This window comes from Medicago truncatula, chromosome 8 (assembly GCF_003473485.1).
Source record: "Medicago truncatula cultivar Jemalong A17 chromosome 8, MtrunA17r5.0-ANR, whole genome shotgun sequence".
In the NCBI taxonomy this organism is placed as follows: Eukaryota; Viridiplantae; Streptophyta; class Magnoliopsida; order Fabales; family Fabaceae; genus Medicago; species Medicago truncatula.
The window spans coordinates 32,337,178-32,351,941 of NC_053049.1; the positions used below are offsets into that span (position 1 = coordinate 32,337,178).

The following is a 14,764-nucleotide window of genomic DNA, read 5'->3' on the forward strand; positions in this document are numbered from 1 at the left end:
AGTACACAGAAGTTTTTTTTAGAGAAAATAACAAGGATTAAAGTTATTATAAAAAAAAAAAAAAGGATTAAAGTTGGAGATAATTATTTAAGCCTGTTATGTTTACATTAAAAATCAAATAACTAAAACGATTCTCACATTAACCACACAAGTCACACAACACTATACCCTTCTTTTGTACACACGACGCGACCAATTTTCTGCATACAAGAAAATCCCAATTTCAATCATTACAACTACAACAATTGTTTGAACAAACATAATTATGAGGTTATTCCTTTTCACTTCCAATTTTTTTGTTTACCTTAGGCTATGTTTCATTCTTTGCTTGTACATTTGTTGCTACACATTTTTGTTAAATCAATTGTATGGAAAACAAGAACCTAGTATTATGTTATCTATGTAGACATTTATTTATGTAATCATTATCTGAAATTGACTTCTGAGTAGTGGTGTGACTGTTTGTTAGCATGTTACTGATCATACATAGATTGAATTGATCTTTGTTCTTTATTTATTTGATTTTTTCATGGTATGTGTTTAAGGAATCAAAAAAATGGAATAAAAGGGCATATGATGGGGGTTGCACATGGAAGCATAGTGGGAATATTTTTTTCTAAATCTTATATCTTCTGGGTAATTGCAAAAACTAATCCATCGAGTCATTAAGACCATATGATGGCTGAATTTGAATCCATAGTCTTATTTTAATTTTTGTGTAAATCAAATAGATGAAAATTAACGTGCGACTGCGAAAATTAATCTCTCAAAATTTGTGGGACTCAAATAGACGACAAACTCTCTTTAAGAGTTTTAACTCTACTGCATATCCAAACTCGAGATTGAATCCAAAACACCGGTTAAGCCAAAACAAATCTATGACAACTCATCTAAATACTTTTGGATCCGATAGAATCTTTGGTTAAGCTAAAAGAGATACGAATGATCTAATCCTAACATTCTTAGATAGTGTGGGGAATATAATATAAAAGTACTATAACCCAATATTAATAATAACAACAGTGGCAACTATACAGATGCTGCAAAGATTAGTAGCATTTGCATCTCTCTTTTTATCTATGTTCTGTTGGATTTGAAAGCAAAGCTTTTAGATATATTAAAATCACATATCACATAGTTCTCTCTCTAGAGAAACATAACAACATTTTTTCCAAAAAAAAAAACATGTCCCCTTTTGATTCCTCTCCTCAGACAAGTCATAGCAACAGCAACAACAGCACAAGTCCAAGTGGTGGTGGTGGTGATGTGCTGTTGAAATGGGGTCAAAGAAAGAGATCAAGAGTCTCTCGAACTCTCATTGAAGATTCATCATCTTCTGTTCATACCAATCAAAGGAAAAAATTTCCTACTAAGTTTTCTTCTGCATCTATGCCCCCTCCACCTCCACTTGTTTCTGCCTCTAATGGTAGAGGCAGAAAGCATAATATCCCTAGGTATTATTAATCAAAATTTTCATTCTAATCTTACTTTCTTATATAGTCTTGGTTTTATATATAAAAGTTTGTGATAAATAGTATAGAATATAGATTTACTTTTGCTTATATTGTTTCAAAATATTCTTATATGAATTGTTGTTAATGAAAAACATTTTGGTTCAATCACATTTGAATTTGCATCTAGCTTTAGTTTAAAGTGTCAATAGTAGAGTGATAAGTTAACCATTTTTTATCATTCCAAAAATTCTTTCTAACTTTTCTCTGGATCTCTTTGATATCCTTTAGGTCTTTACTGATTTTAACCTTTATCTTGTCCTAGATATTGCATTTTCATGCTTATGGCAAATTCTTTCTATTTATAACTACTTGTTTCTGTTATATAGAATATGTAATGTGATTGACTTAACTTGCTATAGTTATTTTATGCTAAAAGCATTTATAGAATTAAGCTATGTCCTTTCATATTTATCTTGTAAAACTTTAGTAGAACTTGATGTGTTGAAAACATTAGCTTAAGTTACTTTGCATTGTAATCATCTTCTTTTCACATGAATAGGAATTTGGAAGATCCTTCAGAACCTTCAAGAATGAATCAAAATGTTTCTAGATCTATAGCACAAAAAAATTCTACTCCTTCTTGTATGGAAAAAAGTAACAAAAGAATGCCTTGTTCTTCTGGATCAGCAAAGTGCAAGAAACCAAATGGGTCTTCAACAAAACAAGCCACTGAGAAATTGAATAATAATCATGGTGATACTAATGGAGAAAAAGTTAGTGTAGAAGTAATTGAATGGCCAAAGATATACATTGCTCTTTCAAGAAAGGAGAAAGAAGATGATTTTCTTGCAATGAAAGGGACTAAAATTCCACAAAGACCAAAGAAGAGAGCAAAAAACATTGATAAAACTCTTCAGGTATATATATTATCACTAGAAAAAACTCTCAATCTTTTGCATCAAATTTCTATTATATGTTTTTTTTTTATTTATAAAGTAAAACATGTTATTATATAAATTGGTTTCTTATGATGGTATAATATGATTATTTTTTGTTTAATATTACAGTATTGCTTTCCTGGGATGTGGCTATCAGATCTATCAAAGAGTAGATATGAGGTTAGGGAGAAGAAATCTGTCAAGAAGGTAAAATTTGGTCCCTCCCACTCCCACATAAAAAGAAAAATTAATAATTATAATAATTATTACTATTATTATAGTATAGTATGGGCTAAAGTGGACATTTGCTTAATTTTAGTGTTAAAAGAATTCTTAATCTTCTTCTTAAAAAAAAAGACTTATTAATCTCTTTACTTTTTTTTACTAATCTATTTACATACCTTCTGTATTCTTGTTTTTATTAAGAATATACAACATTTAATTAATTATATTTTTTTATATAGTAAAACCATCCATTATTTAATATGCATTATGGAAGACTGAAATGTTGTTGGGTTTGTCTTGGATATGCAGCAAAAGCGTTGTAGAGGCTTGAAAGGAATGGAAAGCTTGGAAAGTGATTCAGAGTAACAAACAAGCACATAACTTAATTTTCCAATCAAAGCTTAGGGGTTGGTGAGAAATTTAATCTCATGAAAGAAAGAAAAAAATAGCCTTTTTTTTTTATAAAGTCTTTAGAGCCGTTGGTATGACATTACCTAAAAGTAGTGTTAATTGGACCCCCTTCCCTTCATTACAAATGGTATTATCATATTGTATAGGGGTTACATTATATTATTTTATTTTGATTATCTTTATTATCTTTGGAGTTAAGTTGTATGTAGTATGAGAGGGAGTGTTGGACAACTTATTTTTGAATGGTACATGGTTGCTCTTTTAAGACCATCATTCATATGTATGTGCATGTGGGACCATGTTGTTTGAGAGTGTCTAAAAAGTACACATGAAGGGTAACTTTAGTTCTTAGATTTGAAAATGGATAGATAGATTTCTTTTGTTTAAACTAGCAAACTATCACGGGTTGCTACTTGTTTCATTTAATGAACTTGGAACATAAACCTAAGATGGTTAGAGTTAAAACTATTCTACTCCTTTCAATTTTATTAAAGTCTCTACATTTTTTTTTATTCATTTTAAAAAGTAAATGCAAAAACTCACGCTTTTAGTCTCCAACAATATTTTTTTTTTTGAAGGACACTATTTTTGTTAAATTTAGAGGACAAAAACTTTATATATTTTTTTCAAAAGATTTAAAATCAATTTTCACCAGTTTGACACTAAAATGTATCTAACACGTGGTTCCATTATATAGAGTGTTGTTTAATGATGATGATGACATGTGGCTTTAAAATGTTCAAACTAATAAAACCTTGCCCGTTTAACAAAGGGAAAAAGATGTTCAAGCAAACCAAGTTGGTTGGACTTTTGAGAATTGAAAAAAAAAATGTTTAAAGATGTTCATGCTGCATTTGGGAAATCGAAAAAAATTGTTTATGTTACAGCCTTATGAGTTGTGTCTTGAATAGAAAAATAAACCGTCAATTTACTCCCAAAAAAGTCACTCTCATTTCACATATTAGTGAAATATGAAAATAATAATAAATTAGTGAAACATATAGAAATGCAAATTATTAGTTACTCTTCTTACTCCTAACAAATAAAAATAGAAACCAAATAAGAGAAAAAATTATTTTCATATGCTTTTATATATATATTTCAAGAACTAAGTAGACAGATTTTCATATGTTCTAAATGTTGTTATTTTCATATGCTTCAGGAAGTAAATAAGTGAAGAAAAAAAATTATGCTTCAAAGACTAAAATGTGAGTTTATTCTTTTTTGAACAGGAAATGAGAGTTCATTCTAAAAGAAAACTAACAAAAAAGAGTACACTTCCAAGCTTTTTTTTTTTTTTTTGAAAGAATCTTCCAAGCATATTTGAATTTAGTTTTGCGTCATTTAGCTTGCTTCATTTATTGTCCATTTGAGAGAGATAGACACATATGTGGCATATTGCAAGTTCTACCAACAACATTACCACGCACCTATGGTATATCTTTTCAGGACTGATCAGCACAAATGTTGCAGTTCTGATAACACATACATACATAGAGGAAGATTCATTTGAGATTGAAAAATCATGGTAATTTACTAGTAAACAATGAATTTGAACTGCAACCCGCAAGAGCCTACATGCTTTTGCATTTGTTTAAAATTTAAATTGAATAACCCTCAAAATGCTAAAGCAGCCTATCCATACCACCTCATTCACAAGTTGAAACTTGAATAAACAAATTTACACTAAAAGGGGATTCCTCGGATGATAAACAATTGTACACTTTAATAACTAATGTGATCGGACGCTTATCTTGCATTAGTATCCTTTTTTTCCTACGAATAAATTACAGGCACCTGGGGCAGTCTGCAAGAGTAGGTCAGCAATTCATTGGATGCTGAGCTTGTAGAGATCAAAGGAACAATCACATCTTCAAGTTAAAAGCACATGGAACATTCTGTAAACATGCACCAGTAATTCCTTGGTCGGTGACTGTATAGTCCAAAGAAGCTGAACATCTTTACTTTCTCATCAAGCTTCACCTTTTATGAAAACGAGTTGGTTCTTGACTCCTTGAGGCTCTATAATCCAGTATAAGTTTTTCAGACTTAGTATATTATCATAAAACAGAAATAAAAAGAGATTACTATTTAAAAACCATCACAAAACTCATTAAACATGCACATAACGAACCATTCGTTGGAAGGATCTGCTGTGTGAAGTTTTCTTTGAACTCTCAGGATCTGGTTTAGCACGACCCAAAGCCTAAAAAATAAGCACATGTTTCATTACAACTTATACTGCGTGAGTCAACAAATCATTGCAGGGAAAATGAGTAATGACCACTTATGTCAGACAAAAAGCAATTGATCAGAAACATGGAGATTGTCATTGGCACATGCAACACGATAAACTCACTTCTATCATACCAACTCTTCAATGAATGAAATATAATTTGTGTGGCATTGTAGTTGGGCTCTTGGTTGCCAGTAAAATCAAATCAGATGCATTCCTTTGTAAACAACTAAAAGCCAATAATAGGACCATATATAAAAATAAAAATAAAAAGTTAAGAAATTTTCCTGACTAAGTGCTCCTTTAAAGTTACTTAGATGTTATTCTTAGTGCTGAATACTTGATAAATTGGATGTTATGTTTGGTTATAGGCAACATCATGATTCCTCACTCGCATTTGCATCAAAAGGGTATGTTGTTCCTCCACGTATTTTTGGCTTTCCTTGCTTTGTTCATGATCTCTCTACTGATTGTGAAAGTTGTTAGCTTGCACTATTGAACATGTTTTCCTAGGTTATTTAAGAGTTCGTAATGGATACAGTTGGTATTCCTCTACTATACATGGTTTTTACATGTCTGTGAAGATCGTGTTCTTTGAGGGTTCACCATACTGTCTCCCTAGTAGAACCAATGTCCACCTCCACGGCTCACAGTTCTTGCTACCCCACAATCTTCAGATAACTCTTTTGAACCAAAAAAATATTCATCCACTGTGTTGTTTAGTATTACTTGGTATGAATGTCGGCATCAAGTGATCCCACAAATAATTATTAATGCCGTAAACATTATCCCTTGTACCCACTAGATATGGTGCAACCACTACGGTTTGTTGCTTAGGGTGAGTGAGGTTTTGTTTGTAAACTTAAGAAATCCTTATACGGGTTTGAAATAGTCATCTCATGCTTGCTTTGGAAAGCTTAGTATGGTCTTTCAACTGTCTGGATGATTCATGAAGCATATTAAAATTCTTTAGACGCACCATTGTAGAAATGTAGTTATTTGGTGATGTACTACGGGAGATTATCAACAAGGTATCAATGACCTAAAGACTTAGCGCTGATAGGTATTGTCATTTCTCAGAGAAAGTATGCACCTGATATATTAGAAGAGATAAGGGTGCTAGATTGCAACTGGTTAAGACTCCTACATACAGACCCCCATTGTCGAGCTTCTTTTAACCATGAAGAGACACATTCAAATTCAAGCAGATACTAAAGATTGGTGGGAATATTAAGTCATCTCTCACAATAACCATGCCAGATAAACATTTGCCTATAAATGTAGCAACTCATTTCATCAATTCTTCTTGTGATAGTCATTGGAATGTAGTTAAAATCATGAGCTATATCTAGGGATCACCTGGAAATAGGGATGGTTTATCCAGAAAAAGGTCACACTGATATTGTTGGATATTCAAATACAAATTGAGATTGAGAACTTCTGGCTACTATATTCTAATTGGAGGGACTTTAATCTCGTGGAGAAGTAAGACACAATCGGTTGTGGTAAAGTCAAGTATAGATGTTGACTATCATGTTATGACTCATGGAAAACGTGAACTTGAGGTTTGTTGTCATTTTATTTGAGAAATGATTCTTGGAGGCATCATAAATAATAGTTCTGTCTGTTCCAATGATCACCCAGTAGACATATTCACCAAATTCTTGCAGTATTTTAGGATAGCATGTATATGTAACAGGCTGGAAGCTGATGGCATATGTGCTCCACCTGATGGGGCGCTCATGAGCTGGCCGAGTTGCATGCATGACAAATATGCTCCAACTAGTTGGAGAGGGAATGTTAGTTGTGTTTTATTATCTCTGTTTTTTCTTTTATTCTTTCATTATATCCTATTATTTCTTGATGCTGTTATTTTCCTTGGTAGATTCACAATTATGATCTCTTTCACCCCTAAGTTTACAGGAAATGCCTTTTTATGTACAACTTGTATTGTCAAATAACAATAAGATCAGTTTTAATCAATTTCAAGTAAGTGTTTAACCATTCATGTAATATCAAGTATAAACTGTTCTATTTATAATCAAGCATATTTGGTAACGTCGAATTAGGGTGAGGTACTGCAAAAAATACCGCTATGAGCTACCACAAAAGTTTGCTTGAACAAGTATAAAATAACATGCAAGATTACCTGAATCAAAGACTCCACACGACGACGCATCCTAGTATGCATAAATCCTTCGGAGCACTGTTACAAATAAGCAAAATGGTATACTAAGCAACATCTCTTAGGCAGGTCTATTGTAAAAATAAATTCATCATTGGCCAGACAAACATATAAAGCTATACTGAGAAACATCCAATTCCTTTCCACTATATAATCCCTATTCCCTCCCTTTAGCATTACTCTTCCTTCCATCTGTTTTACAGACAACTTTTGGCATCCAAATATATATCAGCAAAGATCCATATTAACATACCCTCTTTCCCCCGAGTGCTTCATTGGTTTATCAATCAAAATGATTTAAATTATCCATAAAATGTTTTGTAAAAAGACAAAATATTAGCTTCAGACTTGAATAAATTCTTTATATCTGAACATTTTATAGATAAAAAAAAAAAAAAAACTTTTGGTTTCCGAATTTACCATACTACAATAATTTATATATATATATATATATATATTGAATAAAGACATTTTGTAAATATTTCGTTTAAGAGTATATTCAAATGCAAGATATCCATAGTATTCATTTCAGTTGTATCATGACTAAAATTATGAAATTGAATGATTCTCATTTTCTAGTATAGATTTGAAGAGTTTTACTTGCATTAGTTATTTTATAACTTATGGATAAGATATTTAATGCTTTGAATTATTTTTTCATTATTTTTAGTATATTTTAAGATTTACGTATTAATTTATATATATAAAATTAGTTACTATGCACTGACAATGTAAAAGAATTATACACGACATCCAACCATATCTTTTTATGTAAAAAATTGTAAAAAGATATTTAAGAAAATAACATATTATGTGCCGTCATTGTGAGTTATGATTCATTATGATACAACATGTGTGTATAAAACTTTCTTACGTTGTCAATGCTATAGTAATATTCATAAATTCATAATCATAAATAACATGTAAGAGTCTAAAAGATGGTAATGTATGTCATTGACACCAAATCAACCTTCGTAAGAGCATTGTCATGACTCAATACTTTTAACACATGAAGTGATATCATTTTTATGCATGCAACTGAAGAATATTAGGACAAAGAAAACCCCAACCTTAACGTGATAACTAACATAGGCATGAAAAGTTGATAGACTCCATACTGTCCGATCCAGTTTTGGGCCTTCAACATGACGAGGGAAGATAACTGCGAAGTTGAATATATTACATTTCAGTGATACATAACATTACTATGAACGAAACAAACATTGTGACAACTTATCCGGACACTAACCAAATGATACAAATCCTGCATTTGCAGATAATGCATCAGTAGATACTCCTTTCAGTTCCGGTGGTGGAGTATGAGACCATGAACAAGGAGGGGTATTATTAAGTCCAGCTGTACGCCTGGCTTCGACAAATTCCTAAATCATAATAAAGCTTGAAAGTTAAAACCATCAAAACACCCAAACAAGGACCAAAGCACGACAAAAGAATGGTATGAAAGATGTAACAAAAATGTACAACTCTCTCTCCATGCTCTTTTTAAATCCTGTGACCTTCGCAGAAACAAATTACTTAAGAAATCATACCTGCAAGAATGAAGTTGCAAGAACAATGTCTATCGAATCATTGAATCTCATAGGATACATCACAGTCACCTTATCAGCCTGTCAAAAACAAAACTATTTCATCAACTAACCCTAAGGGATGCTTTGGTATCAAATAACTTAAATGGGCCAACTAACGTCTCAAACGTCGATCTTCTCAGGCAGTGTGACAAAACATAAACTTTGAAACGCAATAGAATCAAAACAAGCGAACAAAATTTGTACAATTTCAATTAAAAGAATTCTTTGTTTTGTTATTTTCCACTTCTCTTTATTTCCCAACGAAAAGCATCTATTGTCGCAGGTTTAGAGACTACATAAATAGACCTGTCTTTCTTAATTTGTATACTACATGCTTAGTTGATTGAGGTTTCTTTGGCATAACAGCCCATGTGGGGTAAGATTAGGCATTTTATTCTATTTGATGTAAAGCACATGTCCATTGCAAAATCTTTTGTTACTTATTATAAGGTTATAGGCTGAAATGTTTCATTAATTTAAGTTCTATAAGTTGGTTATGTCCTGCAAACTTTGAGAAAAGTTTGCCACGTCACTTACCAGGATTTGGGAAGCACAATAAGAGCATGACTAGGACAAAAAAACAGAGGCTAGCTTTTTTGAAATTGAGTTAGACCTAGCCCAAATCCTAGATAGTGGACAATCTATCGTGGGGGTGTTTGTTTCATGGTTGTGAAATTTATTCCTGGAAATGTGGAAGTTAGAAATATAGATTCCACTGTTTGTTACAAAGTTATAATACTTATTCCCAGCTATAAAACATTCTGAGGAATAAAATGACTACCACACTTTCCTATGCTTCTATTCCCAAAGTTCCCATGAAGATGGGAGTAAACTTGATGTCAACATATCCAACTCTTACAAAAATTCCAAGTAATGTAAGATTTAAACCAAACACATTTTTTATAAAATACCCAGAAATAAGATTCCACTGTATTATTCCTAATTTTCCAAACTATGAACAATTGCACCTCCAAATCTATTATTGGTCACCTGCAAATGTATAATCCTACAAGCTTCACTCCAAATGTCCAATGTTGGGCATAAGGTGGGTGTGTTGAGATCTCACATCAAGAGATATGGCTAAAGTAATCCTTATATGCAACTTCCAGGAGAACAAAGAATAATACAATAGATGAAGGATATCTAGCAAACAAACTACCTAACTGTTCTCAGCCATTTTTCCAGCTCTCCTATCCTTACACCCATAACCGGTACGCCCACGGTTTGAGCTTTTGGTACTAAAGGCCTGGGAACATTTTTTGTAATAAAAATGTGTTTTTCCCATTCAGTTACGATGTTAATGTTCATAACCGGTCTGTCCAGCAGGGTTTTCTGTAAACTCCATTAACTTCTCTCTCCGGTATCTCTTTCTTTCTTAGATTCTGTTTTTTCTATAGAACCTCCTCTCTGTTATTAAAGTTCCCTTATATTTTGTATAAATAAAAGTTGACAAGGAACAATATTAAAGCTAAAAGGAAGTCACCCATGCATCTAGGATTGTTATGGATTACTGAACTACTTCTTTGAGTACAAAAAACAATATGAATAAAATACCCCAAGCAAGGATGAAGGTTTCAGTAACAGAAAGTTGCATATTCAACTATCATACCTGAGGAAAAACAAAAAAAGACTCCTTTGGTCGATGAACAAGAGCAACAAGTGGATCCATATCCGGAGCAACATTTCTAGAAGCAAGGTGTTTTAAAATTACCCTTAGTGGTGCACCAAGGACGACCTCCCTTACTGATGCTACTTTTACCAAAAGTGCTTGTCTTTGCTCTGCACAAGATCAACATCGCCAATTGTCAAAGAACAGCATCAACAACAAAATAATTTAACTTATAAATTTCTCTTTCTTAAATAAAACCAAAGATGGAGTGACGAACCAGAATGAAAAAACACAGTTTCCAGAAGAAAAGAAAAATTTGGGCATTTAGATTTATTAGCAAAACATGTCGAGTCTTCTTGAAAAAAAGTATGATAAGTATTAAAAGTTTTGAAATTTGCCAAAAATATTTGGTTCAAGAGATCATCACACAAAGCACAGAGTTCATAAACAAGTTTATCCCACAAACTATGATTTTCAACAAAAGTCTCATTAAGATTTTTCTCTCCGAGTAATCATAGAAACCTTGGCCAAGAAACCAGAGTTACAGGGAAGAAGAGCAAGCTAAATAGTTATTTCCATTTGGCTTTTCTACAGTAGTTAGGGTTCCACAAATAGAGAAAGAAAAACCGTATGTAGGTTTCTGACTTCTCAAAGAATTTTGGGAAGTAGGTTCAAAATCCATCTTAATAAACCAGGGCATTCACTGAGAGAACAAATGCCTTAAAAGGAATGGGAGATGGAGACAGATGACTGCTGGAACGAAAGCAGGACAATCCATCATGTAGAATGATACTGGTTTCACGGTGAATGGGTTCAAGGCAAGCGACGCAAGAACACCAAATGCCAACAGAGGAATTGGTGCATTGTAGGGCATGAGAAATTTGCTGACTTTCAATTTCTCAACTGACCAATGACTCCTTTAATGGTGGTTGGTTCAAATAGAAGTTCTACTGGACCAGATGCAGAACCATGGGACTAAGAGGCAAACCAAGTGGAAAATGGTCTACTTACTGAGAAACGTTAAGAAAACTCTGGAGAGATAAAAAGTTAAATTGATTGAGAATAAAAATGCTATCTTTTATTTCATGTAAACGAAACTACAGAAACTTGAACATAGTTATTAATCTCTACTGCAATTTCAATTAAGAACCATTATCCATCTCTGGGTTACACATCAAATAATATTACTATGAACTAAAACAGAAAAAAGCTCAGATATTGACAATCCAAAGCACATGTAAATCATATATGCAAAATTGAGAATATCAACTTAGTGCTTCAATTATCAATTTATATTGAAATACTATCTAATATCTATAGCAAATGTAAATCCCTGAAACCAAAACAGTGGAAAGAATATACTGTAGCAATGAAAATGCATTACTAATCGGTAGTTTTAATGCATTAGAAAATACAGAAGCTATAAGTTCAGCTAAAGACGAAAAAACTTTTCATAGCAAGGGAAATTCAAAGTTACGGTAACATCCTATACTAAAAACCCTGATATACCTTGATTTGCAGGAACCTTTGAGAGATTTATCTTCAATGTGAGGTTAAAGCCATCCCTTGGAGGATCAAGAATTTGCACAAGACTGCCATATGCAGCTTTGATTGCTTCAATGGCTCCAAAAGGAAGTCCACATACAAAAATAGTTTCCGAAGATGGAGTAGGCAACGATACAGATAGCAAGAAAATATTAGGATTCTTCATTGACACCTACAATTATTTTTTAGCTTGATCAAATATGCAACCCAAAAGTGTCAAACTCAAATTATCTACATTACTCAGTGTTTGTCAATCGTGGATCGCATAAAATAGGGGTTTATTCAAATTCCTCTATAGCGCCTCTATTTGACAACATTTTGGGCATGTTTCAATTGTGAGACTGTTTGGTAGAGTTTATGGAAACAATTTTTGACAAGTCCATAAGCTGTTTTCATTTCAAAAAGGGAGCTTAATGGGATTTGAACAAATCGCTATTTAATGAGATAGACTATTTATGATATGTTTGAATCGACTTGTTTGAGTTTATCTACTAGTATATGCATTTAGGAGAACTAAGGGAAACAAACTCGTGACATGTTCATAAGCTGTTGTCTCCAAGATAGCTTATGAAAACAACTTACAGTTTATACTAAAACAATATAACTAACTTAATTTTATCTTCTATTATAGAAAGAGCTTATAAGTGTTTGTTATATAAGCTTCAAAATAAATTGTTTATGGAAACAAGTTCATATCATAAACATAAATAAGCGCTTATCATGATAAGTGTAGCAGGTGTTCAACAACATTGACTATACGGCGTTTATGATAATAGTAATAATAATCGTGTTAACAAACATTGTTAGTACCTGAATGTGATATCTGACATCGTCAAATTCAACCCAGTGGTGATCGAGTTCAACACCTTTTTCGATACTGAAACAGAAACAGAAACAGAAACAGAAGATATTAACGCAGTTGAAATGAAGGAGTAGCGAAATGAAAACGCATGCGTTTTAGTAACTAACTTTTGAAGGCGATTCAAAAGAGTCTGAAGCAGAAATCTAGAATGGGACTGGAGGAGTATCATCGATGATCCTGACCCTTTCCGCTTTCTTCTCTTCTCTTCTCTTCTCGTGTTTCGTTTCAACAGTTTTTGATGATGATGATGATTATGATTATGTGTATTATTACACTCACTCAGATCCAGACCGATTCTTTTCTTCCACTTACAGATTTTCATTCATTCATTTTTCTCAATCATAATAATCACATCACCATATTTTGTTTCTTTTCATTCTATTTTTTATTATTATATTTATTATTAATAAGATTAATTATTGAAATTCACCACGTACTATATGTGAAGTCCAAAAATGCTACTCAGAGGTTGAATTTTTTCATAATTTTTGTAGGCATGTTTACAACAAAGAAATATGCATTACACAAAAATTTAGAATTTTTCAACTAATGACAAATTAATTATGAATTTATAAAGCGTCAAAAACTCAAAGAACAAAATGATGAAAACTCCGACCTAAAAATTGAATTTTAAATTGATTGTTTGCAGAGACATCTAAAGAAATACATAAAAAGAATTTGCAAAATTTTGTAGCATTTCAAAGATGTTTAATTTTTTTATTTTTCAACCAAAACGTGCGAAATTGCAATTTTGTTATGAGTAAATGTATACTCACGGGTCAAATTTCTTTCTCTAATTTTCTAAGCATGTATATAACATCATAAGAACTTTCCTCGTGAATTTTTAGAGTTTTTAAACGAGATACGAATTAATTATAAAAAATTCATAAGGAAATAAAAATTCATAATAAATCTGTCCCTCGTCAAAAATTACGATCTAGTTCAACTCTTTACACATGATTCTTATAATAGAAATGAAATCACTCAAGTGGTATTTTTGTATAACCTTTCCAGGTTTGAAGCAGCACCATTAGTAAATAATATCAAACAAGATAATAAGATAAATGTTTATAAAAAAAATCACAAACATACATGCTAGTGGAATGTTTATGGACTTGCTGCAAGTTTGACATGTTACAAAACATACCCAACTTTTGTTCAAACTTTACCTTCAAAATTATTAGCACAACAGTTCCAGCCACATCCTTGAACATTCATAATTGAGGAGTAGAAAACCGATAAACGGTAGAGCCACATTTTTCAAGTATTTGGTGTAATTCAACTCTTGCATCAATCTTATAATAGAAAAGTCATCACTCAATTAGTATTTTTGAATAACCTTGCAAGTCATTTGCAGGTTTGAAGTTGCGTCGTAAATGTAAATAATATCAAATAAAACAATATGATAAATATTTAAAAAAGGTTTTATAACATAAATGAACAACTCACATCGTTGAAATTCTTCTTGTTATTGTTTTCAATTGTCTGGCATGCTATTCCGGTTGAAGAGCATGTGGCTTCAATGTTAGTTATGTTTTTGTGTGAAATAATTGATACTCGCGCGTGCGTAAAATGAGAAGTCTTCTCAGTCGTCGATAACAAGCAATTTGGATAGTATAAGATTGCGATCCACGTCCAAATGTAAACAGTAATGACAACAGTCGATAAAAAATTTAACGGTCATAGATTTTGATCCGAGTAAAATCCTTT

General features: G+C 32.1%; 2 protein-coding genes across 2 annotated transcripts; one reads left to right on the top strand and one right to left on the bottom strand.

The window, feature by feature from the left end:
- Nucleotides 1-1,030: 1,030 nt before the first annotated feature.
- Nucleotides 1,031-3,361, top strand: LOC11440510 (uncharacterized). Its single transcript, XM_003628918.4, has 4 exons — nt 1,031-1,454; nt 2,014-2,371; nt 2,522-2,599; nt 2,927-3,361. The coding sequence occupies exons 1-4, from the start codon at nt 1,186-1,188 to the stop codon at nt 2,981-2,983; spliced, it is 762 nt and encodes a 253-aa protein (XP_003628966.1). The 5' UTR covers nt 1,031-1,185; the 3' UTR covers nt 2,984-3,361.
- Nucleotides 3,362-4,518: 1,157 nt separating this feature from the next.
- On the bottom strand, nt 4,519-13,397 carry LOC11418544 (actin-related protein 2/3 complex subunit 2A). The gene is made up of 10 exons (XM_003628917.4): nt 13,162-13,397; nt 13,003-13,069; nt 12,157-12,364; nt 10,648-10,817; nt 9,000-9,077; nt 8,699-8,831; nt 8,520-8,611; nt 7,414-7,470; nt 5,163-5,234; nt 4,519-5,050 (listed from the first exon to the last, which is right to left on the bottom strand). Exons 1-10 carry the CDS (start codon nt 13,374-13,376, stop codon nt 5,015-5,017), a joined length of 1,128 nt encoding a protein of 375 aa, XP_003628965.3. The 5' UTR covers nt 13,377-13,397; the 3' UTR covers nt 4,519-5,014.
- Nucleotides 13,398-14,764: the final 1,367 nt, after the last annotated feature.